The sequence below is a fragment of the Callorhinchus milii genome, unplaced genomic scaffold (assembly GCF_018977255.1).
Source record: "Callorhinchus milii isolate IMCB2004 unplaced genomic scaffold, IMCB_Cmil_1.0 Scaffold11, whole genome shotgun sequence".
NCBI lineage: Eukaryota > Metazoa > Chordata > Chondrichthyes > Chimaeriformes > Callorhinchidae > Callorhinchus > Callorhinchus milii.
The window spans coordinates 15,625,037-15,652,053 of NW_024704752.1; the positions used below are offsets into that span (position 1 = coordinate 15,625,037).

At 38.8% G+C, this 27,017-nt stretch overlaps 1 protein-coding gene across 1 annotated transcript in view; it reads left to right on the forward strand.

Moving 5' to 3' along the window:
* The window catches only part of pik3cb (phosphatidylinositol-4,5-bisphosphate 3-kinase, catalytic subunit beta), a 67,674-nt gene extending 43,433 nt beyond the window's left edge, over positions 1–24,241 (forward strand). The window contains exons 10-23 of the mRNA XM_007888151.2: positions 187–317; positions 2,096–2,149; positions 2,588–2,776; positions 10,726–10,847; positions 11,750–11,893; positions 12,063–12,162; positions 15,079–15,257; positions 16,484–16,593; positions 18,582–18,660; positions 21,081–21,248; positions 21,865–21,988; positions 22,550–22,695; positions 23,200–23,332; positions 23,936–24,241. Of these exons, the coding sequence (XP_007886342.1) occupies positions 187–317; positions 2,096–2,149; positions 2,588–2,776; positions 10,726–10,847; positions 11,750–11,893; positions 12,063–12,162; positions 15,079–15,257; positions 16,484–16,593; positions 18,582–18,660; positions 21,081–21,248; positions 21,865–21,988; positions 22,550–22,695; positions 23,200–23,332; positions 23,936–24,073 (1,817 nt within the window). The 3' untranslated portion in view covers positions 24,074–24,241. The remainder of the gene's footprint in view (positions 1–186; positions 318–2,095; positions 2,150–2,587; positions 2,777–10,725; positions 10,848–11,749; positions 11,894–12,062; positions 12,163–15,078; positions 15,258–16,483; positions 16,594–18,581; positions 18,661–21,080; positions 21,249–21,864; positions 21,989–22,549; positions 22,696–23,199; positions 23,333–23,935) is intronic.
* The last annotated feature ends 2,776 nt before the right edge of the window (positions 24,242–27,017 follow it).

Below are 27,017 nucleotides of genomic sequence, written 5' to 3' on the forward strand. Positions count from 1 at the left end.
AAAAATGTGGTCACTTAATCCACGATTGCTTGTGGGAAACTTCTGTGCGCAATTGGCTGCCGTGTTTCACCCACAAAATATGCAGTCGATTCACTTGACAATATATTCTGTGATGCGCTTTGAGACGTCTGGAAGACGTGATAAGTAAGGCATTATATCAAAGGCCAGGATTATTATTTATTTCAGATGAAATGGAAGATATGCTGAATCCAATGGGAACAGTGCAGACAAATCCATACAGTGAGAATGCTGCATCTTTACATATTCAATTCCAGGAATATAGCAAATCGGTCATCTACTATCCTGCTTTTGATAAGGTAAGCCTTTATTACATCTTTCACACCATTGATTTCTACTTGTATCTGTTATATCTTTGTTTGCCTTTTAATATCTGACAATGTGTAACCTGGTTTTTAATTTTTTAAAGAAAAAATTATATTTTTTCTCGTGTTTTATTCACTGGAATGTTAAGAATGGAATAGTTTTTTCACTTCACTGGCTCCATTGAATACTATCTGCACACTACTCCAACAATGTTCCTTGATCGGTATCTTAAAAGACCATCCCCACTGTGGCAATGTGGTCTATGATTTCTAATATAATTCCTTATTAAGGAAACTGGAAGGTTGTCACAGTGAAACTGTCCCCACACCATCTGCTCCAACACAGTAAAGTTACCCCACTACATTATCCAGCCCCCACTTCCTGGACATAGACGAATGAGAAGATCTCAAGGTCATCTCTCCACTCCTTCCCACCCCCCACCATTTTATGGAGTAAATGGAAAATGTACAACCTATGCTCAGTATCTCCCCTGATGGTTATGCTAACATGGGGAATTGCAAACGCAGCATGTTACACAATGCAGTGCTGGGCAAATATGATCTTTTTAATAGAATTCTCAGCTCTTAACTTGCTCAGCTTCTTGGATGGACAATGCAATCAAAATTTCCATAAAAGCGCATCGAAAAACATGACCCAACTTGTTTTGGGTTTGCAATAAATATTTTATGAAACCCAAATCTCTCCCGTGTTTTGAAAAAATATCTTGCAGGAAGCTGTGAATAATAGTTTTTGTATTGAGCCCGAACTTGATGATGTTATATCCCTCTCCTGGTTACCAATGGTGTGTCCTTGTCTGTAACAAAGTTGTATAGAATTGCTGAGGAGGTAGGACATGTTAAGATACGAGAAATATCCTGCAGTCTGGACTGGCTAGAGCCAGTAATTATTTTCTAGTTGTGTATTCTGTAACTACACCCTTCCAACGATTATTTGTATAACCCATATTTACACAATGGAAGGGAGTCCTAATCTAATTCTGATTCTACACTATTAATAGTTGTCCTTTGGGTGTAACTCAACTTTTTAGTTTCTTTGAGGAAAGGCACCGAACGTGTGAAATTAAAAATTCTTTGTAATTTAATTCAGTAACTTGGGCATTGAATTTATAAAGGAGATATCCCACATTAGGCACCAATTTATCCACATCACACATAGCTAACTGTCTGTCTGCTATCTGTTGAGATATTGAACCCAATTCAGGTATACAATGAAACATAAAATTAGGAGTAGGCCGTTCAGCCCTTCGAGCCTGTTCCGCCATTCAATGATGTCCACCTCAGCTCCAATTACTGCCCTTGTCCCTTATCCCTCAATACTCTTAAATTTGCTGGTTAGTGGAAACTGTCTGTATAAATACAGCTATCTAATTGATTTTGAAATGGACAGGCTGTGTAACAGGTCTGGTACTGATGTATTGCATGTTCGACAAGAGAGGCTTAGAAGGTACTTTGTGCCATTTTAATTAAAAAGGGTACAGCACAATTGTTCACACAGTGCTCTCTAATGAATGAACATGGTCAGAAACAGATTGGGGAGTAAACGCAGGAAGTGATGTTGTATTTCATGAGGCGTGTGGCCTGATTATCTGTCTGCCAGGATTCTCTGGGTGGTACTGAAAGGCAATTTGAATATGAAGTAATATAGCCGTGGATGCGATAACATTTTGCTGAAGTAGAAATATGTTTAACGTTTGTCTTTTTCCTTCTCTTCTTTCTCCCAACCCCTTGTGTGTTTTTTTAAAAAAAAAAAGATTTTGGAAAAGGCAGCTGAGATTGCTCGAAGCAATGATACACTAAGCATGTCGGTAAGTTTCCCGAGTGAGATGAGTGGTGCATACAGCAGTGCCATCTAGTGCTCCTTAACTCAATTACAATACAATAAACCACTACGTACTCAATAGGGGTGGGTGTTTCTGACGGGTTTATCAGCAAAATAATTCAATATTAATTTTTTTGTACCCAGCAAAATGCTTTCATTTTTATTTTTTAAAAAAATCTTAACTTTTAAAAGGTCGAAATCGATCAGTCTTTTAAAATCTTAATTATATTAATATTAACAGGGCCAGTGCCCCAATAGACGAAGCCAGATTCAAAGGTTGGTTTCCTAGATGTTGCATTGTGTGTTAATTGTGTTAATGCATTGTAGTAAGCAATGAAAAGTGGGTATTTTAAACTCTTGTTACCTAATTTGTGTTCTGAAAACAAATTCACCAGTATTTCATTGTTAACTGTGCATCATTCAGGGCAGAGGAGGTAAGAAGTTGCACATTGAGCTGAAAGAAATCATGGAGCGGGACCCACTATCTCAACTCTGTGAAAACGAGATGGATTTAATTTGGACCCTGCGATATGACTGTCGTGAAAACTTTCCTCAGTCATTGCCTAAACTATTGTTGTCAGTCAAGTGGAGTAAGCATGAAGATGTGGCTCAGGTAAGGCTATTGAATTTGAGCCCTTACTTTTCAAATGCCGGAATTGAAACTTCTAAAGGTTATCAACAACAATAATGTTTGTATAGCACCTTTAAATCAATTAATGTATCTTAATGTGATGTGGGCATTCCTAATAACAGCTGAGCCCAAACCTGTCCTCGCCCAACCTGCACATTGGGTTGGTAAATACATAGTTTTTGCATTATTTGGTGATATTTTTAAATGTATAATCTTCTAAGATTACTTCCTGAACCTTGTATAAATCCACATGAGGTCCAGTCTACTTGTTCCCAGATGAAGGTTAAAGTTCCAAGACAGTATTGAAAAGAATAGAAGGGAGATTTTCCTGATGTCCGAGCCAACAATCATCCAGGTTAATTGATCACTCAACTCAGGGTACATGCCAGGGGACAGAATCTGTAATTTCATTTACAATATCCAGAACTAAAAGCTGCTTTGCTTCCTCACTCCACTCGTTCTCTTTTTATTTGAGCTGACTAGATAAAAGTGACAATAACAGGAAACTACTGTCTTAAATGTTTTCGTAAGATGTGCGGTTTCAAGAAGTCCCAAATTAATGTGAACACTTTTTTAAGCGTTCAAGAAAACATTCCCAATAATTTCTTCTTTAAGAATTCAGGGATTAAATTAATTGGATTTTCTCCAATGTTCAATTCCATTTCTATTTGTTTTCAATTTAGGTAACTATTTGATCTTGTTGAGAAAACCCCATAGATTCGTGCCACGAGTTGAATGACTCTGCTGACCTCTGAAGCCACAGTCTCGTCAGTTTAGAAAAAAGAATCCTCTCTGGTTAATTTTAGTATGTTGACGTGACAAAAACACTTGAAGAAGAAAAGCAATTATTTAATGCACCAAAAAACAAGGAACCTGTGACTAAACTCATGTTAATACTATATCAGGAAGTCCCTAATAACGTGGCTCACTTTTGTTTGCTTGCGTAAGGCCCCGATCTTAAAGGATTGCTCAATAGTGGTCAGGTTAAGATCAGGACCTGGGGGAATGAGAGGCAAAGAGGGGAGGGAAAGAAGCTAAGGCAGGGATAAGGGAACCTGAATATTGTGTCCAGTATTGGACACTGCACCTAAGGAAAGATGGGCGGTAGACTGGGTGGAGAGGAGGTACACAATCAGTTGAGTAGTTTGACCTATAAGTGGAAATAATAATACAAAAATTTCTTGCATTTGATATAGCACCTTATCATGTCATTGAGTTGTCTCAAAAGTGCTTCACAGCATATACTGTAATGTGAATTGACTGTATATTTTGTGGGCGAAGTGGAGGAACTGGGACTTTTTTTATACCAAAGAAGGTTGAAGGGAGACCTGTCTTTAAACTTGTGAGGGGTTTTGATTGAGTCAGTAAGGAGAAATTATTTCCACTAGCGGGTGAGTCAGTAACGACAGCATCGATTTAAGATAGTCAACAAGCAAATGGGAGGCTAGGATAAACTTTTTTCATGCACAGAGTAGTGGGTGTGGAATGCCTGTCCGGGAGTAGTAGTTGAGGTAAAATCCATATTGGTCTTCAAGAAGAAAGTAGACAAATATATATAAAAAGAGTCAGCTACAGGGATATGGGGAAAGGGCATGTGAGTGGGACTGAAAAGCTTGCTCTCGAGGTGTCAGCCCAGACACGATAGGCCAAATGCCCATCTGTGCTGTAAATTTCTATGGTTCTAGAAGCATGTTTCTCATGACCTGGTGCTGTGCAGTCATTCTACAGTCCTCTTCACTGCTGGATAGCTGTTCGATTGGACTGTTTCAGATGATAAACCAGAGAAAATTACATTGAACGTGCTGCAGGTCTGAAATTCAACAGTTCGAAATTTGCTCAGCACACCAGCGAAGATCTGATGTTTCTTGGTCAATTGGCTTTTTAGAAATTGTTGGTAATGATGATGGGGGGGAAAGATGAGGAGCCATGGCCGAGCAATTCTCTGACGTTCCCTTTCTGTTGTCATTCATGGAAGGCAAGTTCACCTCAGCTAACAGCCACTAATGAATCAAAATCCTGTCGGAACGTTTTCACACAGTATTAATGCAGAACACGTTTGATCAGATGTAATTGGCAGTGCAGAAGCTGTCTTTGTACATGTGTACATCTATCCAGGGCTCCTTGGTAATATTGGGGTTTGATTAATCTATTCCGTATGAGCAATGTGCAGGACAGACTGCTGGCTAGAACATTATTATAGAACAGCTGTAGGCAAGAGAAGAGGGTATTTTTCAGCACATTTTGAAATACTGTGGAATTAATAACTCCATATACTTTAGGCTACAGTGGCTGGCCATTGCCTTTAGAAAACAATAGAAATTCTTGAAAATCCAGTGCCTTATTTATGCTACAGACATGCATTAGAAAATACTTCCTCATGCTTGTTTTATGGGGCTGGTTTCAATAACAGGAGACAAAAGCAGAAAATATCCAAAGTGGCCAAAAAAAGGCTGCCATGTCCACAACTATCTCCCAACCATCGTTTTCTGTTGCAGTTCGAGGAAATTCTATGGCATCTATTGGAATGTGGCATCTCTGAAATCCACATTGTGTGAGGACATGTACATGTTTTTAGTGTTTTTAAAAACAAATTGAGATCAGGTAGACTCAAGGACCTCCAAACCTATCTTGTGAAATTGAACCACATTCCGATCCAGGTTATTCAAACGCATTTTTTAAAAAAAAAATTAGGAATACAAAAAGTGCAGTTTGATTAGCGTTTGAGAGCAGTTATTATTTCTGTTGCACTTTTCATTACATAGCAATTATGGTTTTGCTTTTATCTCCACCTGCAGAAGTAACTTGTATTTTGCAGTCTGCACCCAAAGCTTCATGCTGGTATTTGACTGCACTCTCACCTTTTACAACCGCTCACTTTCTGGCTCTGATTTTAGGTGAATTTTCCTTTTGCTTTGGGATGTTACAGTACCAGATGGTGGTCAGGTATCTGATTTCTTTTTGTCTTGTTTTGACTCCTAGTTGTTATAAATGAGGTGTTGCGAGTAAAACAATGCAATACATCAGTTTTTACTATCACACAATGGAGCTAGAAATTGCGCTGGTGGCAAAAGGATTTGTAAGCAGCGAATCTGGATGTGTTGTAGCCAACGCTCTGGTACTCTGTTCGGATGTCATTATTGTGGAAATCAACATCCATCCGAGTGGAGTTTCCACGATGCATCTGAGATTTTTGAGTAATGAATCCTTTTGTGACTCTGCAGTTTGCCCCCTTCCCCCCACACCCCCTCCCGTAACATGTGCATAGTCCTGACTACTGAATAAAACAGACTATATTCCTGCGCAGTCTGTCTGTAGAAAAATGGAGGGTCACAGAAAATGTATATTCACACATAGTGGACAGGAATAGCCACAGACTTGCTGAGGTGGTAGCATATCAGTAGGTAAAAAAAAAAAAAAAAAACTTGATCTCCTTCAAACCAGTGTGTAGCCCAGCAGACGTAGGTTTAAAAGAATGTTCTGGAAGGATTGAAATTCATGAACGGTCAATGATCAGAAGGAAAACATAGTCCGTAATGGGTTTCCTATATGATGTAGCAGGACCAAAAACGCCATGCGCTATTTATGTGCTTTGATGATTGAGTTAAATTTAATCTTTGACGGGCGGAGAAATGAAGGAAAGAGACAGGAGTGTGCTTATTTATGGAAGTGGGTCAGTTTCACTGGTCAGCAACAGCCCTTCAGACAGGAAGCTTACATGACCTGTATAAAATGTGTCCAGTTTAAGGCCTCTGGGAAAAGAGCAAGAAATTAAGAGAGGCACCTTATGCTGGGAGAGTGAGAGGGATACATCACTACATAACCTATCCAGGTAAAGTGTTCTAAAGCTGCCTGGCTCACACTCATCAGCTGAGAAAATAACTGTATTCCAGGTAATCTAATTCTGCTTGGGTATCTAATATGATCAGTTAATTAACTTGTCGAGAATTACTTTCACGGCGAAGTGCTATCGGCCAGTGAGTGATGTGGAGTTAAGTAAGCTCCTGTGAAAGATCTAAACAAATGGGGAAATCCTGCAACCCCCTTCAAACGATGTAAATCATGATAATTATATCCAAGAAGCATTTGTAGACCCGAGTGAATTTCTCAGGGCATCCAAGTTGCTGTGACTTTGGAAATACCTTAAGAGTGAACACTATACGTGTAATTTTACTGTGAACAAATTGATCCTTAGACACGTGGGGTGCTAATGAATTGCTCCATCATATACGAATATGTTGAAACCTATTAAAAATTTATTTTTATTCCCCTTTATCCCTTCTTTCTCTCTTCCTCCCCTCAACCCCCCCAAGCTTCTGGCAAAAATACATACTTCCTGGACTTTGGGGGACTTGTAGAGCTTCTAAAGTGACAAATTTGATCCAGATGCTAAAATATACCCTGAACTGCTGTCAAAACACCCTCCTTGTTGCACTGTGACCTTCTGGTTGCTATTGCCAGATACCCACCCTAGTTGCTGTGCTCATTGGCCTGTGCTTCCCATCTGAACAGAATGACATTAGGAATATCAACAAACTTGCCAGTATTTTTGGAATTTCCCTGGCTACTTTTACAGGTCTGATTTCCGCTGAGCTCTGATGAGAGGATCCAGAGTGTATACATGGGAATTGTCGGGCAGAATAATTACATTTTTAGTAAGAAAATGCATCCGTTACTTTTTAACCTTCATACATTATTACTTTTAATTAGTTTTTATTGGACGGCTTTGGGATGGTCATAGGAATGTCGTTAATGCAAGATACTTTCTTTTAACAAAGACTTGTTTTTAAACCTGTACATCAATGACCCTCTTGGGTCCAGTGCTCTGGGGGAATTTTCACAACAAGGCAGTACAGCAGAACAATGCTTCACAGCACACAAATTGAGTGGAAATACAAATGTGCTTCATTCAGGACTTGGTAAATGTTCTGTAGGTAATCTGAAGTTCTATTGGCAGGAGTGTGGTAAAGTAAATAGGACACTAAAGGACACGGCAGCTCCAACAGAACATAGGTAGTGATTTGAAATTGGAAACCGATTTATTGGACCTCTGCTTCTCTTTTGGAGTTGTGGCATTTTATGGATAGGCATTTGGATGATCCAACTGTACAATAATGGAGCAACAAGCTGTGAATTTAGATAATAACCATTACAAAAAGAAGTTATCTTGTGGATGTGTTTCAAACAAAGTAATGTAAAGTTGAGTGCAGGTAATTTTCAGACGTTTGAGTGGAATTGAGTACGAAAGGCTTTTGCTTGTCGTCCTTGTTCATCAGCATTACTGATCGTGGTATTTTCATCCACCAACAGAACTATGTTATTGTTACTTCACAAAGCTTCCGCCAGAGGCTGTGCTGAGAAATGGTAACTTAATTGTCAGTTAAAGTCCATTAGACGTTATAAATAACGTGATTTGCTGTCCTGGCAAGGTATGGCCTGATTAGCGAACTTTCAAAACTTTGCCTTGGAGATTTGTTCCCTATCTCTGAAGATAGGCAAGTAATCCCTTCCAACATCTATTATTCCCTAGGTTTGTCGTGTTAGCAAGCGAGAGACCTGAGTTCAATTCCAAGCAGGGCGAAATCTTGGACAAGTTTCCTTACTCCACACAGAGCCTAATAATAATCCCTCCAAACCCAAAAACAATAATAAATTGGTCATTTTCAATCTACGACTGTTTGTGGGACATTGCTGTGCGCAATTGGCTGCCGCGTTCGCCCACAAATATACAGTCAATTCACTTTACAGTGCGTTCTGTGAAGCACTTTGGGACGTCCTCCCGACGTGAAACGCGCTATATCAAATGCAAGGATTATTATTATTATCGTTTGTGCAGAAGGTTTAACCGCAGCCCCAAAAGTTTAAAGACATTAAAAAAAACATTTTCAATCCAGCAGTGAAATCAATTTTGAATTTAGGTATCTGCTTCCTGAATGTAAAATGTTGGTATTGCAGAAACATGTGACCAAAGAAACAGTTTTTCTGGGTGAAGGAGGAAAGGCCCATGCTGTTAGATCAACAACAGGAAAAAGCTGCATTGCAGCTCTCAACATGATCTGCACAGAAATCATTGCACTCCAGTGTACTGGTTTTCTCCTTGCACAATTTCATTGTGCCCGTACTTTTCATTCAGCCAAGGTGGAAATGCACATAAAGTCTCAAAAGGGCATATTTTGCTAGGAAATGTAAGGGAGTCGGGCTGACTGACCCATTTGTACAAGAAAATTGTGGCAGTTGATGATTATCTGCTGAAAAGCTTAACCCTGGAACAATATCTGTTTGTTTAATTCATTCACTTAACTCATTTGTGTCAATCTGTATGAAAGATGGTTTCAGTATAACTTGTAGAAGTGAAGCTTGTTGGATAATTGCAAACGTATGATAACAGATCAGTTGGACCCCTTCTGTCATTAATAGAGAAGCTGAGATTAAATCGCACTGTCTCGACTCTTAGGCTCCTGTTCAATTTAGACTGTATTTGGGGAAAAATTAGTGTACATATTGTATACAGAGTGTAAGGATATGCATGATGGAAATAATGGAACAAATGGTCTGTTTTTTGGCACTGATTATTTCTTCTCCAGGGGTTGATTACATTAGTTATCAATACACACGCTTAATTTTGCTAACTTAACAAAATATTTTTTCTACTTCGATGCTGGAACCCGCTTAAAGGAGAAGCAAAATTTAATTTAATTTTCTAAATTGTATAATAGACCACCCCAATATGGAGCTGTCTTTCAGAGGCAACCAAAAAGTGCACTCTCTAAGGGGGAAATCTTAAATCGGTTCTTTATTGGTAAAGGAGGCATAACAATTTTTTTTCAGAGGCTGGAATTCGTTTCAGCCTTAAGAAGGTTATGCTATTTTGGCTCACATATTTTTAAAGATATGAGTGCTTGGGAATAGCTGTTTTAGTTTTCATTGTGATTCTCAGCCACGTCATTGATTTCTGGGAAACTCCCTGCTGATGATTCGCAAGATAAATGCATTAACCTCATTTAATGCGGAATGATTATTGGAATTTAAGATGGACAACACAGTACTTCAATATTGTGTACTTCAGTCTGCAATTCCTACAGCACCTTCAAAGAGATCTCATAACAGAAATAGTTGTGTTACCGCTGATCTAATTGTAGAACACTGAATGGATTAAACATACTGGGTTTCTTACTCCCCAAATGCTAAGAAAGTGATGTGTTTCCCCCCCCACCCTCCCCCTCGCGCCCCTCTTCAGTCATATTTAATGGATACTGATTTATTTTTCTTCTTTAATGCAGTTAGTAAACGTGTAATTCCAGCAGTGAAGGATTACACAAGTCTTACTGCCTTCTGCAGCCTGACCCTTAGGTAGTGAGAATCAATTTTCTCTTGCATTGTGTGTAAACTAAGTGTAAATCATCTTTAAAAGTTAGCCAAAGGGGACACAAATACATCTCTTTCCATCTCGTTTAACTAACCAGGTTTATTCTTTTGATTTTAATTTTATCTCTTGCTCTCATCTCATGTTTTTGCCCACAAAATATGCAGTCAATTCACTTTACTGTATATTTTGAGACATCTCAACGACGCAATAAGGCCCTGTATCAAACGCAAGGATTATTATTATGTTGGAACATCTCTAGCCTCTTTTTTTGTATATCTATGCCACATATATACGAGACTGGGCTTTTAGATTCCTAATTGAGTTGGTGCCATGTTGTTTTTCATGTGCTTGTTAGTAAAGGCACATAAACAAGATGGCTATATTATCCAGCTCGATCTAAAATGTCTCTGTCTGTAATGGTTGACTTGTACAGATGAGCAAACACAACTGGTATCACGTGATTCTTATGCATTTGCTGTGCATGTGCTGAGGTTCTCAGTGGACTTCAGTAAGCCGGAGTAGTTTTTAATCGAGTGTATCTAACCTCATCTCTGATCTTTTATTGAAGCTCCAAGCCTTGCTGCAGATATGGATCAAACTGTGTCCGAGAGACGCACTGGAACTCCTGGACTTCAACTACCCAGATCAGTATGTGAGGGAGTACGCAGTGAAGTGCTTAAAAGAAATGAGGTTTGTTTAATGCAATACCCGCACCAGTGCTACTCTTTGAAGATTGTTTATTTTCGATGCACACTAAGGACTCGTGTGTTACAGAAAGGAACCGCAAAGTGGCATTGATTTGAGCATTTGGAAGCTATGTTAACTGTTGTGCAAATGAAACTTCAATGAAAACAAATCAGTTGTTGATGTTTGATATGTTTACAGATTTAAGTTTGGACTCAGTTTGCAGATTCACTGTTAAATTGAGGACTTTTGTTTAAGAAGTTCCCAGATTAATTTCTTGGCGTTTCCTGAGCTTAACAGATCTCACTGCAGGTGGGGTGGTGAGGGCATTACAATAGGCATCGGTGCCACTGGGCTAGAGTGGGGGGAAATGGTGTTTCCTATTATAAACAAGTAACTAAAAATCTATATTTCCAGCAATCGGAACAAGATAGACTTGATTGTCTAAGCACATGTATAAAGAACGGGCGCTTGGGTAAACTAGAATATAGGCAGGAGCCAGCGTTAATATAAACTTATCCCTCTAATCTTTTGTATTGATTAATTATGTAATTGCTCCGTACACAGTGAAACCCAACCCCCAAATAGACCCAATTATTAAAGGTGGGTAATCTTCATATATAACGCTTGTGTGATCACCCATCAGCATTTTTTTCCCATGAGAAGATAATCTAATTCTTGCAGAGAAAATATAAAAACCCACATTGTTTAATTAAAAAAAAATCTTTGTTTGCCTATTTTTAAAAATATGCTAAATCTGGATAAGGGGATTTGCAAAATTAAACCAGAATTTTGAGCAACACTGGGAAACACTTCAATTCGAAATCAAATCGAGCTTTGTGTAAAGAACATAGCCATTCATGCAAATCTTTTTAACACAAGCTCCCAATGTCCTTTCTCCCTGCCAGTGATGAAGAACTCTCCCAGTACCTCCTACAGCTGGTGCAAGTGCTGAAATATGAACCATACTTTGACTGTGCTCTTTCCAGATTTCTTTTGGAGCGAGCGCAAGCCAACAGAAGAATAGGTCACTTCCTGTTCTGGCATCTCAGGTGAGCAGATCTTGACACATGGAAATATATTGGATGCCGTTGCCATTATTAAGATCAATATCCCATTTCGTCTCTATTCTGAACACTTTATATTTCAATCCAACATTATTTTGTTGTGCCAATAACTCTTAAGGCAGATCCTGATTTCCTTTGTTTAACTCGCTTTCAGGTCTGAGATGCATTTGCCTGCTACTTCCCTGCAATTTGGCCTGATCTTGGAGTCCTACTGTCGGGGAAGTTTCACACACATAAAAGAGCTTTCCAAACAGGTATTTAGTTTCTTCACAATATTCAGGAACCATAATTTTAAAAATCTGACAGCAATAGGGCATTTGATTCGATTTTTTTTTCAATTACAGTATTAATGTTTTCAAACGATTTAAGCGTTGAACTCCAAAAAGTCACTTTTAATCCTATCACAAAATATATTTCAAAACTGTAAAAGGAACCCAATACTTAGAGTGTTCCATTGATCTTTTTAAACTCAAAGTTGCACCTTGTGGTTTTGCAGCTCATCAATATAACCACCGCACATGAAAAAGATAGTCGGAATTCTCCTCGTTGTGGTGCATCGGAAACAAGTTTTTGTTTGTCATTTATGATACAGGTCAATTAAAATTATAAGTTTCAATTCCAAAAAGATCATCAGGAACTCAGATGTCAACAGAGTTGAGGACGTTCCCAACTGTATAAACACGGAAGAAATTCAAAGAGCAAATACTTCAAAAAGTTCCTGTTTGTCCAGTGCAGGTTCCATTTGCCCCTTATCGGATGTGTTTCTCTGTGTCAAGACATTGGTGGAAACCTGGAGCTGTGTTGGTTTTGACAGATGGCTGACCTGGCTGTTTTTTGCTGTCAACATTTCAAAATCAAACGTACAATTTCCACAGCATCCTGTCTGTGGAGACTTTAAATATCTAAAGGAATTGCTAAGGTTCTTTTCGGACTTGTTAAAACCAAACCCCCTCCTCTCCAGAGCAGTTGCATGTTTTCTTTTCGGTATCAAAATGAGCTGACACTGAGCTCAGGAATCGCCTTTACGCCAATCATATTTTTATTGATGCTCTAATTTCAGTAAGAGTAATAATGGCACTGCACACAAAGGAAATGTATCTCTAATTTCCTACATTTAATCTATTGATGAATACAATAATGTTAATTGTAAATGTTTCTATTCCCAATTAATACAATAGTACCTTCAACATCTTGCTATTGGGGGATATATGGGAGAGGCTAAAAGATTCAAAAGGAAATTGAAAGGATTGGAATCAACCTTCTGATTGTTCCTTGCAGAAAATTAAGTTGAAGTATCTAATTTTAGAACAGATTATTTCAGGAGGGAAGCGATATTTTTATAAGGTTCCTTTTTCACTGTGAATTTGTGTGAATTTGACAGGAGTACTGCAATCTATCCACGGCAGTTTGTGGGACACTGCTGTGTGCAATTGGCTGCTGTGCTTCGCCCACAAAATATGCAGTCTATTCCCTTTACAGTGTATTCTGTGAAGCTCTTTGAGAAATCTTGAAGACATGTTAAGGCGCTATATCAAATGCAAGGATTATTATTATTATATAACTACCTTCTCTATCCAGCTGCTGCTGCCTATTGTAAGAATGACTGGGGAAGAAGCTCCATCTCTATTCCCTTTTTCTATTCCCTTCCATCGGGGACAATTTTGGTTGGCCCTTCGTGACCCTGTGGCTGAAATCAGGAACTGACCATCCCCCAAAGAAATTTCAATAACGTCTTACGGTTATTGAGCATTCGAGCTTGAACTTGCTGGATTTACCAGAAAATGAATTTTAGGGTACAATTTTGACCGAGCGTTTTGTGTATTGTTACATGCGGGGTAATATTTGTGGACAAATTTGTTATATTTTGTGACTGCATTCCCTGCCAATCTGTGGGAAATCCACTCCAGAAGTAGATCACACCAAAGCTGACCTCCCGTGGATTGGCGCCACAATAATAATCCATGCATTCTGATACAATGCCTGTCTCAAAGATGTCTCAAAGCGCTTCACAGAAAATACTGTAAAGTGAATTGACTGTATATTTTTGTGATGTACTTCCAGTTATTCAAAGTAAGTCCACATTTGTCCGACTCAAGTTTCCGTATTAAAGAATCCCATTTTAAAAAGTATCACAAATTAGGTCTATATATTTCTAACTCTTAAGCATGTAGTTTGGAAGTTAGTCCTGTTTCCTTGTGCATATATTAGGGATTAAAGGCTGCTAAATCTGGAATCATTTCCTTTACATGGATTATGTCAGTGTTGGCCTCTGTTTCAAAGTGAGAACTGAAATAATAATAGCTTTGCAAATTAATATTTAAAATACAACTTACTTGTGGCTCGGAGTTATCGTGGAGAACAAATTTTGTTGCCTGAGGTTTAGGGGGTCTAAAATGCAATATTTGGAACACAAATCTGTTGCTTTAATTGAGTGTGTTGCTCATTGACTGTACAATGGTACTCTATGAGATCGGCAATGAGAAATGCATAATGTTTCGGAGACATGGACTGAGGTTAGCGACAAAACCAATGCTGGAGCACTCCTGTGCAGTGTATGTTTTAAGCAGGATGTTTTGCTTATGAATGTAGAATTCTGTGTAAATATTTTTATTCCTCTCAACCTCTATTAAGGTAGCGTTGCTCAATAATCATTCAATCCGGTGATTAGAGAACAGTAAATACTGTCCTTTCATTTGCACACTCAGTTTTGGGATCTTTCCGCATTAATCTTGAGTCCTGGCAGGTATACAGAGACGCCAGTCTCTGGGCTGACAGATTTTGCACATTACCTGTAACATAGGAGTGGGTTTGCAAACCAGGGACATGTAAGTACAGCTCCTGCAACCCTGACCCACTAAAAGAAACACAAAAACCACTGAGCTGTGTAGCATTCCACATCTTTCCATCTTTTTTGAGAACTATAGTTCATCGTTTTCGAAGATCTCTTCAAAACAATTGAGAGAAATGGAGGGATGGGTTAACAGCAAAAATTATTAAATTAAAATCGAAGACTTTATCAGCTTTAAGACCCAGATGTTCTCTATTTATCTTTTCTGTGCACTCCTTATGATCACTGAAGCTGGTGTATGATAACTTGAGCCTTGCTTGTGAAAATAAAATCACAGGTTACATCTATTAATATCCGAATCTCTTGACTATCTTCTTTTCAGATGGAAGCCCTCAGTAAATTGAAGGCTATCAATAATCTAGTGAAACTTAGCTACTTGAAAGTAACAAGGACTAAAGTGAAAGAGGTAATGAATACTTGCCTAAAACAGCCTGTGTACACAGAAGCACTCTCTGACCTCCAGTCTCCTCTGAATCCCAGCGTTATCCTTTCAAAGCTAAAGTAAGTCCTCTACATCTCTAATCCATTTCTTGTTTTTAACAAAAATCTAGAGGAAGTTTGCTGTTTGAAAATGGTCCAAATGGTGAGCTGACCTCACAAGAATGTCATGAGCTTGCAAACTTGTTTCAGGTTGAGGGAGGTTTGTTAACTCCCACTGTGCAGTCTAGGTTAACCTTTGCTACGAAGGGATGACATATTACTGATTTAAGTACTAAAACACATAAGATGCATGTATGCCCATTCACACTGGTTCTTCAAGTGCGGTATAGCAGCATTGGACAGCAGTAATGGCCTGTACTAAATGCGCATGAATTTGCTACTGAAAATTGGTACATTTAATTGACCATTCCAAAGAGGTCCGATAAGTGGGATTTGTAGCATCGTTGAATCGACTTGCGTCCTTCATGGATCCTATGCCACATGAATTCAGGCTGCGTCCACTCAATTCCTTGAAAATAGCGGTTGTGCGGGAAATTAGTGCAGTAGAGAGGGTGGAATAAAGCTAGGATTAAAACAGATCTGGGAAGAGTAGAGGCAGACAACTAAGACCGATGTAGCACAGGCCAGAAGAAAAGGGCTAGAAAACAAAAGCTGAAACAAAATCCAAACGTGATATTTTCACAAATCATGATTGCAGGAGATAAAACTCTGATCAAACAGTAATGGAATGTGCAGTAAGATGCTGTACTGCTGGATATTTATGAGAAGGTGAAGTTACATGTAGTTTTACAGGAAGATACTGTTTATTAGTTGAATATTTATCCTGGTGAATAAGCAAACGTTTTTGGAGTGCGGAAGGAGCTTACAATGACATTGTCCAACATTGTCCTGAGCCAGCAGTTCAGAGCTGCAGAATGAAGTCATCTTGAACAGAAAAGCCATTTATCTTTGTTTTGGCAGTCATGGTGCTTTGTGTTACAGCATCGTAAAACTCTTTTCCCTGTTAAATGAGGCTAGGTTTAAAATGCTCCTTCCCTAAATGCTGGAAACTTGTACAAGGATTGCAATGTGCTACTTTATCTATCTTAGTGTCTTCCTTTTGCTTATCCATATACAATCTATTTTTGAGTTACAATAACCATTGCACAACTTGAAATGAACTGTATGTTAATTTGAGAAATCTAAATCTGCTCTGTACGGCAGTTGTCTGAAACAGTAAATTCTTCTAATTCCCTGCTCCCCAACAAACATGAAATAACTTGTTCCTGATTCTTTCTCACACACAGTGTGGACAAATGCAAGTTCATGGACTCCAAGATGAAACCTCTGTGGATACTGTACAACAACAAGATGTCTGGAGGGGAGCCAGTGGGCATTATTTTCAAAAATGGGGATGGTAAGCATTATGAAAGTCTTACCATTTGCAGATCAATAAAGCTAAGCAGGCTCTCCCATGGGCAAAGAGCTGTGGCTGAGGTCCACAGTAATCCAATAAATTGATTATTGTCTAGTCAGTCTGGCTCAACAATGACACTTGTTCACAAGCCAAAGTCCTGACAGATAGGATGGTGTTAGTTGGAAAATATGGCAACCAATTACCATGATTAGTGCTTCGTATGCTATTAAGCATCATTTGGAATGTATTACTATCTCATATGACTGAACCACAACTTTGCAAACTTATTGAGGAGATGGAAAAAGGCCAAATGGATCAGTATGGCTGAATTCTCGCGATGTTGCAGGGTACAGCAGAGCCTGTTCGACTGGCTTCAAAATGAGAAAAGTCCTCTGTGGGAGAGAAAAATCTATTTGGATCAATTATTCATGATGTGCAGCAGTGTCCTCTCCTGGTCACAGACAGAATTTCAGCTTTTCATCCAATTTAAAGGAAAAGCTGTCATTGTTTGATTATCGATTCAGTGCAAGCTAGGTACCTTTTATAACCACATGTTGGGAGGCCAGGAACATTCAATGTTTAGCATCCGATCGGGACTATTAATTCTTTCAGAGGCTCATCAAAGGTAACTGATATAGAAACAGCAGGAATAACTGATCTTGTTCGTCCTTCCGAATCAAACTGGACGGGGAAAAGGAAAGAAATAAATTCTGTATCAGGTTAAGGCATGGTATCTTGTCGAGGCAGTGGAATAGTTTATTGGGAGTTGTTGCAAAAGAGTAATTAGTTAAAAGGCTGAGATATCATGTGACGACCTGGCAGTAATCCTCACAGTTGGCAAATGTCTTTGGTTCTTGAATTACTGCTGGATCAAAATCCATCTTGTGATGGAGAATTAGGTCCTGGGAAAGAGCTGGATGATGGTTAGTTGAATTTGTGAAATATTGTGGACTTTAGTTTTTTGGCTATTTTTTTTTTAACCCCAAAATGTTGCCGTTTCTCTGACAACTCTGTGGGGTAAGCCATCATAACTAGTTATCACTGAAGCCATCTCTGAGAAGGTGTATAGTATAAACCTCATTAACCCCTTCTGTACTGTACTGTACTGTTTGATATTATCCAAACTATATAAATAAAAGTTGATGCTGATAGTTTGGGATACAGTAGGAATCTCCTAGCTCTGGTAACTGCACAGAAATATTTTTCTGTGTTTACCTCTTTAATGTCATTTGAAGTTCGCGTGTTTGTTATTTCAGGCAGTAATGAAAGATTTTTTGTTTATAATGGAACGTACTTTGGGTGTATATTTTCATTTCTCTAAGTACACTTGGCCTGGCTTTGCAACCAAATCTGACGGTGGTTTCTTTTACACAAAGGGCGAAGGTTTGAGCATAATCGCATTTGGTCCAAGCTTTTTATGTTTGAAAGTGTTTTAAAAGTACCAAAGAAAAAGGATGCTAAATATTTATATTGTACAAACTGTATGTATAAATAAAATGAGCTATTCAGATTGAGTAATGGGGATTATACTTCACATAGCATGGATTTGAGGCTCACAACAGTGACTGACCCCTAAGCTCAGTGCCACTGTATTAGATTTGCTACGGTTACTAGCCAAAGCTGGCTTTCCATGAAGCTGATCAGAATTGTTACTGGTGAAAGTTACAGAGAAGATTGGGACTAGTCAGCACCAGTCCACCAATTTTACCCAAGCATATTGTGAGGCACACAGGGTCTGCGAGAGTAAGACTGTGGCTGATAGTTACCTGTCTGCGAGAGTAAGACTGCGGCTGATAGTTACCTGTTTGGCAGAGAATACAAGTGGGATATTGCAAGGCCTTGCTGGTATTTAGTTTCAATTGGAGTACAAACCGCCACTGCAGCACGGTGACAGTTCACTTTATTATGAGGCTAACGTACTGATAAATGGGAAGGCAAAATAGTGCATCGGTCTCCAGTTTTATCCTAGTTATTCTTTCCAATTGCAGACTTGCGCCAGGATATGCTTGCTCTTCAGATTCTGCGACTGATGGACATGCTGTGGAAGGAGGCAGGCCTTGACCTCAGGTAGGCACAATTCCCTGTTTTCAGCCACCTTTAAACCACCTTGCTCTGCAGACTGCTGCAGTCGGCACCCAACAAACTTTTCCATTTGCTCCATCTCAAAATTTGAAGCACATTTAAAGGAAAACACAAAGAGGAAAGGAGACCGATTAGGCCTTGAGGCACAGTTAACTCAGAATGGTGCATATGGTGTCATTATGTGGCAGCTTGATCTTAACTTTGATGTGCTCATTGAGTTGGAGCATGTTTTTGCCTGAAGAATATAAACTTTTTGCAGCAAAAGTAATATGTGCATATTTTCGGAATTAAATCCAATCCACAGCAAAGCCATGCTGGGTAGATTATCGCGTTAGCTGTTTTGCATTAGCGATGAGATAACTCAATGGTTCTCCTATTATTTTAGGTAGTTTGGATATTGTTTCTGTCTCACCTTAGCCTGCTTGCTGTCCGTAGTGCAAATGTTTTTAGTGCATGGGACAGGGAAGAGAATAGACCTAAGCAATAGTGAAGACCAATCTGGATGCAGTTTTGCTTTAAGTATCACTGATGCTATGTCAGATAAGCAGACATTATTATGAAGGGAAACATCAGTAAATCATTCTGACATACAGTTAAAGGAAGGAAAAAGTCATCTGATTGCCAAGAATTGCATGTAGATCTGTCAGTCTTCTTACCAAATGTACACAAAAATTCAGCATTTGCGTTGTTGATAAAAGGGCCAGGATGAGATGGACTGGGCCCTGAGGATGTGTCCTCAGCTTGACTCCTGTCGGGCTGCCTTTCTGACCAGGATGTTTTTTCCCCTCACTTTGATCCTTTTGACCTCTGGGGGCTAAGCAACCTTTCATCATAGCTTTCTTTCAGAAGGGAAGCAGTTGGAGGTGTGCCTAGCAGAGCTGTAAGTAGGGTATGTTGAAATGCAGTGGAAAGATGCCAATTTGCCCTTTGAACCTCATATGCACTTGGCGTACATTTGTCATGCTGTGAGAAGATGGGCAGCTCTTCCCTGTGTCACGCTGGTTTTCAATTAGTCTGTAACTTTTTGATTAGATTCTTCTTCTCCATTGGAAAACAAGCTTTATTAATGCACAGGACTACTTTAGGAAAAGCATCAATTGATTAGTTTTTTTTAAGGTCAGCTGAATGTTTATCACATGGAAACCCATCGTCGAGCTTAAGAGTAACTAAACTGATAATTCCACATGTGTATGCCACCTACACACAGAAATGTTTCTGTATTTGGTATGGAGTGTGGAGGGATGCTTGAGAGTATTAGGTGCAAGTTGGTGAGATATTTTGTTTAACTCACAAAATATACCGTCAATTCACTTTACAGTATATTCTGTGAAGCGCTTCTCAACGACGTGATAAGGTGCTATATCAAATGCAAGGATTATTATATTTTATAAAACATAGGGATCCCAGAATGTGCATTGCTATGATGTAACCAGCTAAAAACCGCATAGCTTGCCGTTGAGAGCACTGTCTGGCAAGCTTCCTGCTTCTCGTCCAGGTAGGTTTTATATTTTTATTCCAAGTTGGCACGGGGCAGTGAGGGTCATTGTATGACCGTGTTTTACGAGCTGGGAGACTGAGCTGAAGTACAGTCCAGGTGCCAAAATATCCAAAGAAGAAAAAAAACATCTGGACTTTGCCATACTTTCCGCCTTGGCCCTGCTGGCTTCCAGTTTGGGTGTGCGCTGGTGTGGACAGAATGCAGCGCCATCTGTTGTTCTTCTTGCATGACCACAACTGTGGAAACATTCCTGTTTGGTTCTGCAGGAAGTACACATCGTCCCAGGTTTCAGACTGCTGGATGAGCGATAGGGATAATTTCCTTCTTGTGGGTTTTCCTTTGGTTTAATTTACCATAAGGTTAGTCTCAAACCCGAAAGAAACAAGCCAAGAAAAAATTCTCAAAACATGCTTGTTTCCTCGCTCTCTTGCAATTAAAAGTGATCTATGTGTTACTGGTTATAGTTTGCGGTAATAAAACACAATCCTTGCATTTTATATAGTACCTTTCACATCAAGGGGGGAGGAGGACATCTCATAGCGCTTCACAGGGTACACTGTAAAATCTAGTGACTGTGTGTCTACAAACGCCTACACTATTGCGCTATTAAATACCTTAAATAATAAAGCAGAAAGCATCACCACATCCAGACTACCAATAAAAACATAGCTTTTCAATATCAATCATGGACTTTTTTTAAAGTGGATGAATAGTAGAGTTCTACAAACTATTGAACATCAAGATGAGTTAGATTCTCGCTTGTTAATGACATTCCTTTAGATTTGAAACTTGGTCCCCCAATAGAATGTTAGTAGTGCATTACTGTTCTTCATGAATTCATATACAGTTAAAAATATTGTAGTGTACTTACTGTTCAACTTCTCCTCTCTTCCTTTACCTCACACAGAATTGTGCCTTATGGTTGCCTTGCAACTGGTGATAAATCTGGCCTTATCGAGGTGGTCTCTGCTTCAGAAACTATAGCCAATATTCAGCTGACTAATAGCAATGTAGCTGCTACTGCGGCCTTCAATAAAGATGCCTTACTGAACTGGCTTAAGGAAAAGAACACTGGGTAAGGCTTGCTCATCTTTGGGGTACTGTATCAGTCATTAGGAAAGTATGGACTGTACAGATGGAATATCTGCAGCAAATGTTGAGATTTTAATTTGATGCCACTGTTAAATCTTGTTAAGAGTGGTTTAGAATATTAGTTTGCCATTTAGCAGAAATTTGAATGATTGCTTTGGATCGTGTGGTAAACGTCATTGCTAATCCCTTTAGTTGTCAAAAATATTTTGCTTTAATGGTGTTATAAGGACTATTGGATTTTGCTTCTGAAAGGCGTGTGTGTGTTATGAACATTTTTAAATGGTTGGGATGGTGTACTATGTATGCAATTTAACCTCTATTTGTTTGATAACCGTAAATAACACAATTTATTACCTAAAATTTATTCCCAATTTATGATCCCCTCACTTATCCTCTATTACTCGATCTCGGTCCTGTATAATTCTCTTCTTTATTGCTGTGGCTCTTAAATGTCTTGAATGTCTCGTTCAAAGTTTAAATATTTGTAAGCCGCTGGGGCTTATTTGATCAATGCAGCTCTGAAATGTAATTTACACATATTCACTGTGACCGAAATCCCATTTGATTTTCATTGTTTCTCATATTTTGTTTCCACCCAGGGATGCTCTCGATCGAGCAATCGAGGAATTTACTCTGTCGTGTGCTGGCTACTGTGTAGCTACTTATGTATTGGGAATCGGGGATAGACACAGTGATAACATCATGGTCCGGGAAACTGGTCAGGTAGGCTAAAATAATGTTATTATTTTAGTGCTCGACACAGGACAAGATTAACAACAACAACAAGATTCCATTTATAGAGCGCCTTTCAGGTCGGGAGGACATCCCAAGGCGCTGGACAGTTGCAGGGGGGAAATGGTCAGGGTGAGAGGAGGGAAGGGAGGGAGCGAGGAGGGGGGAAATGGTCAGGGTGAGAGGAGGGAAGGGAGGGAGCGAGGAGGGGGGAAATGGTCAGGTTGAGGGAGGGAAGGTGTGATGTGATTTTTTGCAGCGTAATTGGACCTAATGTTTCAGGATGGTGTTATTTGGTTTCAATTTTCACTGATTAATTTTCCCGTTTGGGTGGCGGAGGAAGGTGGTTACACTCGGGGAAGCTTGCCCAGCATGAGAAAGGGGGCAACAACATTTTAAGTTTGTAAATTTGTTGCAGACGTTGACATTTTCTAAATAAAACGCACGAGTTGTTGTTTCCTTCGGGAATTTTGTTTTTAAAAATTGTATTCAAGTCAAATATTGGACCAAATTTTTGCATGGCACCAATCTTCTCTCTTTTTGTATTCTAAGCTTTTTCACATTGATTTTGGACATATCCTTGGAAATTTCAAATCTAAATTTGGTATTAAGAGAGAGCGAGTGCCTTTCATTCTCACCCATGACTTCATTCACGTCATCCAGCAAGGAAAGCCAGGAAATGCCGAAAAGTTTGGCAGGTAAATGTTTAAGCCTTGACTCCCAATATCACAGGTGTTAAAACGTGTCTAGTATGTATATGTGACAGCATGTAATTTCCAATATTTAACTGAAAATGTGAAATATGTTAATAGAAGTCTGAGAGCAACATAATTGGGTTCCTCTTTTGGGGAATGGTGAATAGGGTGATGGTGGTAGGGTAAGTTAACTTGCATTTGTAGTATGCATTACTGCAAACTTGTGAGAAGCTTTAATTCTTTTCACTTTTGAGGTATTCGAACCATTGCGGGTATTTGGGTTGAAAAACCCAAAGGTAAAATAGCTTTTGTTCATTGCTGGGCTAATGTATTATCCAAATATCTTTCAGTAATCTGTACATTTCCCTATTGAAATGGAAACCAAGAGTTGGGGAGAACCAAGTGTGTCCACAGCAAACTTTCCTTATGCCATTTTCCCCTTATCATTTCATGACCCGTAGTTCACAGAATATGATATACTTTGTGCTGTTTCTCTCCTTGTTCAAGGTTCCGTCAGTGTTGTGAAGAGGCTTATCTGATCCTGAGAAAGAACGGAAACCTCTTCATCACTCTGTTTGCACTAATGTTAACAGCAGGATTGCCTGAGCTGAGCTCTGTCAAAGACATTCAGTATCTTAAGGTATAGTGAACACTTTAAGTTGTAAGTATAAAAAAACCACTCTGAGCCATTCTGAGCTACTGCTTGTGTCAAAGTACAAAATAACTTGGGTTCTCCTTGTGCTTTCATTTACCCTAACCCAAGAGAGGCATTATACAGTTAAATATCTTCTTTTCAAATGTAGTTTTGTTGTTGTTCCTGATAGGCCCAGTTAGCATTGTCTGATGCCTATTGAACATTAGTTCAATAGGCATCAGCCAATGTTAACTAATGCTCACTAGTTACTGGTGCTCACTGGTTTACTTTATCGCTTTTTGATTACCTTGAATTTGCAAGGTGTACATGCTTTACATGCTATTTTCTGGTAATGAGATTGATCTCACCCTCTGTCAAAGATCAGCAATGAACTCTGTGGCTAGTACGATGTAAATGTAACATGGAAGCTTTCATAATTTGAGGTTTAAAAAAAGTCCTCTATTGCCCTATATGTGTGTATATACATATATATAGAGAGAGAGTATTGTTAACTGGGTATTGTATAAATGTTCCTTTAATTGGTTTTGAACCACAGCTTGATTAAGACTAAAACATCTGATATTTTATATTTTCTTCAATTGCCCACAGGACTCTTTGGCTTTAGGAAAGAGCGATGACGAAGCATTGAAACAGTTTCGGCAAAAGTTTGACGAGGCTCTTCGTGAAAGTTGGACAACAAAAGTGAACTGGATGGCTCATATTGTGGCGAAAGACAACCGCTCCTAGCGACGTGAGAAATGGACTGAAAATGACTTTACAGGGTGTAAAGAAGGGAACAGCTGATGCCTGGACCAAACTGCAGGAGAATTTCCTGATTGTTGCACTTCATGCCTTCTCCCTTCCAGTGCAACTAGATCTGATGCGTGTATATGTGTGTGTGTGTTATATATATATATATATATATATATATATTACACATACACATATAAGTGCTGAAACTTGCTGACTTCACACTCTGTGGGCTACCCATTGCTTCATCTTCAGATTTTTAATGGCGTGGTACTAGTGGAATTGGTGTACATTTTTTATTTGAGATATTAGGGGCTGACTGATACCAAGCTTTCAATACAACCAGTACTGATATTGTGTGTTTTTTTTGTTTGATTTGGGCCATTACTCACACCCAGTACCTATTTATATCGATTCATTTTTAGTTTGAAAGCTGTACAATTTTAAAATTCTAAAGCAGGGCACAGGAAGCAACCGTGTTATGAAGTAATCACGGCCGGGTGGTATTATAATTTTTGGAGTGTGTAAAGTATTTATATCAACTAGGGTTTATAAGGAACATCACTCCATACCATAGTAGCAAGCAGCACCAAACACGAGTATTAGTCAATCTTTCTGGATAGGTGCTGAAGAGCAGACCAGATTGCTGCAACATTTGGTTTAAAATCTGAGGCAAACTGTTTTTTTTACTGAAAAGCTTGAAGAATAACATAAGGTTAATAATCGTTGGGTCTAGAGGGGTAAACACAAACGGTATTTTATGCCCACATCTATGTTCCCATGACACTAATCAACGTACATTCATGTTGTTCGTGGATGTGATATGAATCACGTGTTAGTAACCCTAGAAAGTTTTTTTTAGTTTTCTCTCTGGTCTTCATTCTGCTGTAATCATAGTGCTGAATAAGGAAGTTTTTAGCAACAACAAAAATGTACGTTACATGTCCTCTTTCCTAATTATTATCTTGTCGGCAGTTCAGAGTTGTGTGAACCATTACAATGCAAACACTCATGAGTTGTCCTCAAATGATTTTTCCTTTTTTTTCTTAGTCATCTGCAGTATCTTAGAAAAGACTGCCACATTGTGTATTTTATAAGTTATAGAGTTATAAACTGCAGATCAAGATCGTATTACAGAACATCCAGTGCTTGAGGGTGTAAATGTAAACTGGTTTGAAAAGGATTATAGATAGTGAAACGGGTATATTGTGGATGAGCTACCTTAATCTAGGTTGAAGTCTTTGTTATTCTGAAAACTTCTGGAAATCTGTCAGAAAGGTTAGAGTGGTTTTACTCCTTGTGGTTATGTAGTATTAATCAATCACTTACTGTGGGATTGGTGATATACTGGTGCCTGTGTCCATTTTCTGTCACCATAAGATGAGCCCTGTGTGGTAGAACCGCAGTGCCTGCCTTAAAGAGTGCCCATGATTGGATTTTTGCTTTTTTTAAAAAAAAATTACTAATTTCATGCAATGAAAATCATGCATTAAAGAAGCTGTTAAGGAATGGGCCAGGAATTCTGATATCAGTCATGTAGGTACAGATGAGTTGCAGCACTGTGCATAAGAATGCAATATGTGCTGTTTACTAAACGTACAGTACCAAAGGCGTTCAAGATGCCTTAGACATTGAATTCTTGTAACACACGTTCTATTTTGACTTGAATCCCCATTTGTAAACCACCATTCTGCTTTTAATCTCCACTGCGGTCTGCACTGGAGACGTGGCTGCTTTTTTCTCACCATTACCTGACGTGCACCTAGTAATGCAGATGGAATCCAAATTGTGCACCAAAATGAATACTGGTCCATGATTATAATAAAGGAGGTAACTTAATTCTTATCTGAATTCTGAATCCTCTGACTTGCCTATAGCTGTTCTCTATTTAGAATGCTCATTAACGTGAATCCTGTTTTTTTTTTAATCCATCCTAAATTCTAGTGCACCTCATGAAAAATACTAAATTATGGAAACTTGCATTTGGGTGAATTTCATGTGAATTTTGGAATCGCAGACTAATGGCATGTTACAGTTGTGGTTTATGAAGAGAGTGGTACTGCTTTTCTTCCCAGGTGCTATGCAGACGGCTACTTGTGCAATATGAAAATGCTTGTAGAAAAGGCACAATTGCAAGCGTTAAATAAGTGTCCGTAAAATATCTCTCTTTACTGCTGCTGTCTCTCCAGCAAAGGAGTTGAGTAGTTTTGACTTGATGTAGACATTAGAAAGCTTTGTGAATACCTTTCAGTCTTGAATTTAAAAAAACAATTAAAGGTATAGTATTTCAGGCTCTTGACATGGGGTAGTTTTCTTACAAGAAGGGTACAGTTTACTAAGATTCAGCAGATAATAGGAACTAACTGTTTCTAAACAAATACACAGCACAGATTTTATGGAGAATGTTATGAGAGAAAAAAAATTCTTCAGTACGCTCAAAACCACATAAGATTTGAGAAAAGTGAAACTGTTCCTGTACTGTTTCACTTTGCATGAAAAGGACAGTTACCCAAACAATAAAGTGATGTTTAAAGCAGAGGTGAATGGATATGAAAATATTTGTTTTGATTCTTTGTTGTATTTTTGCATAGTAACCATCGTTTTTGCCAAGGATCCCTTTCACACACTTCTGTACTTCTGAAATTGATGAACCAGATTATTGTAGAGCAGTAACAGAGCAGTTTCTCTGAAGTTGTCAGTGTGATAAAGATTGCCGTCAACCACATATACAAACTTGCAGTGAATGCTTTGGTGCATGTTTGCAGCCATGTGTATATGCTGCATTTATATGTGCCTGTTTCCAGTCAATTAACTCAATAATTGTATAAATTAACTCAATTAAACGGGCTGGGAATACTTTTCAAATGTTAACATAAGCAACTCATTTTCAAAGCAGGTCAAACAGGTATTCCTTGGCCTAATTTTGCAACAAAAAAAAACT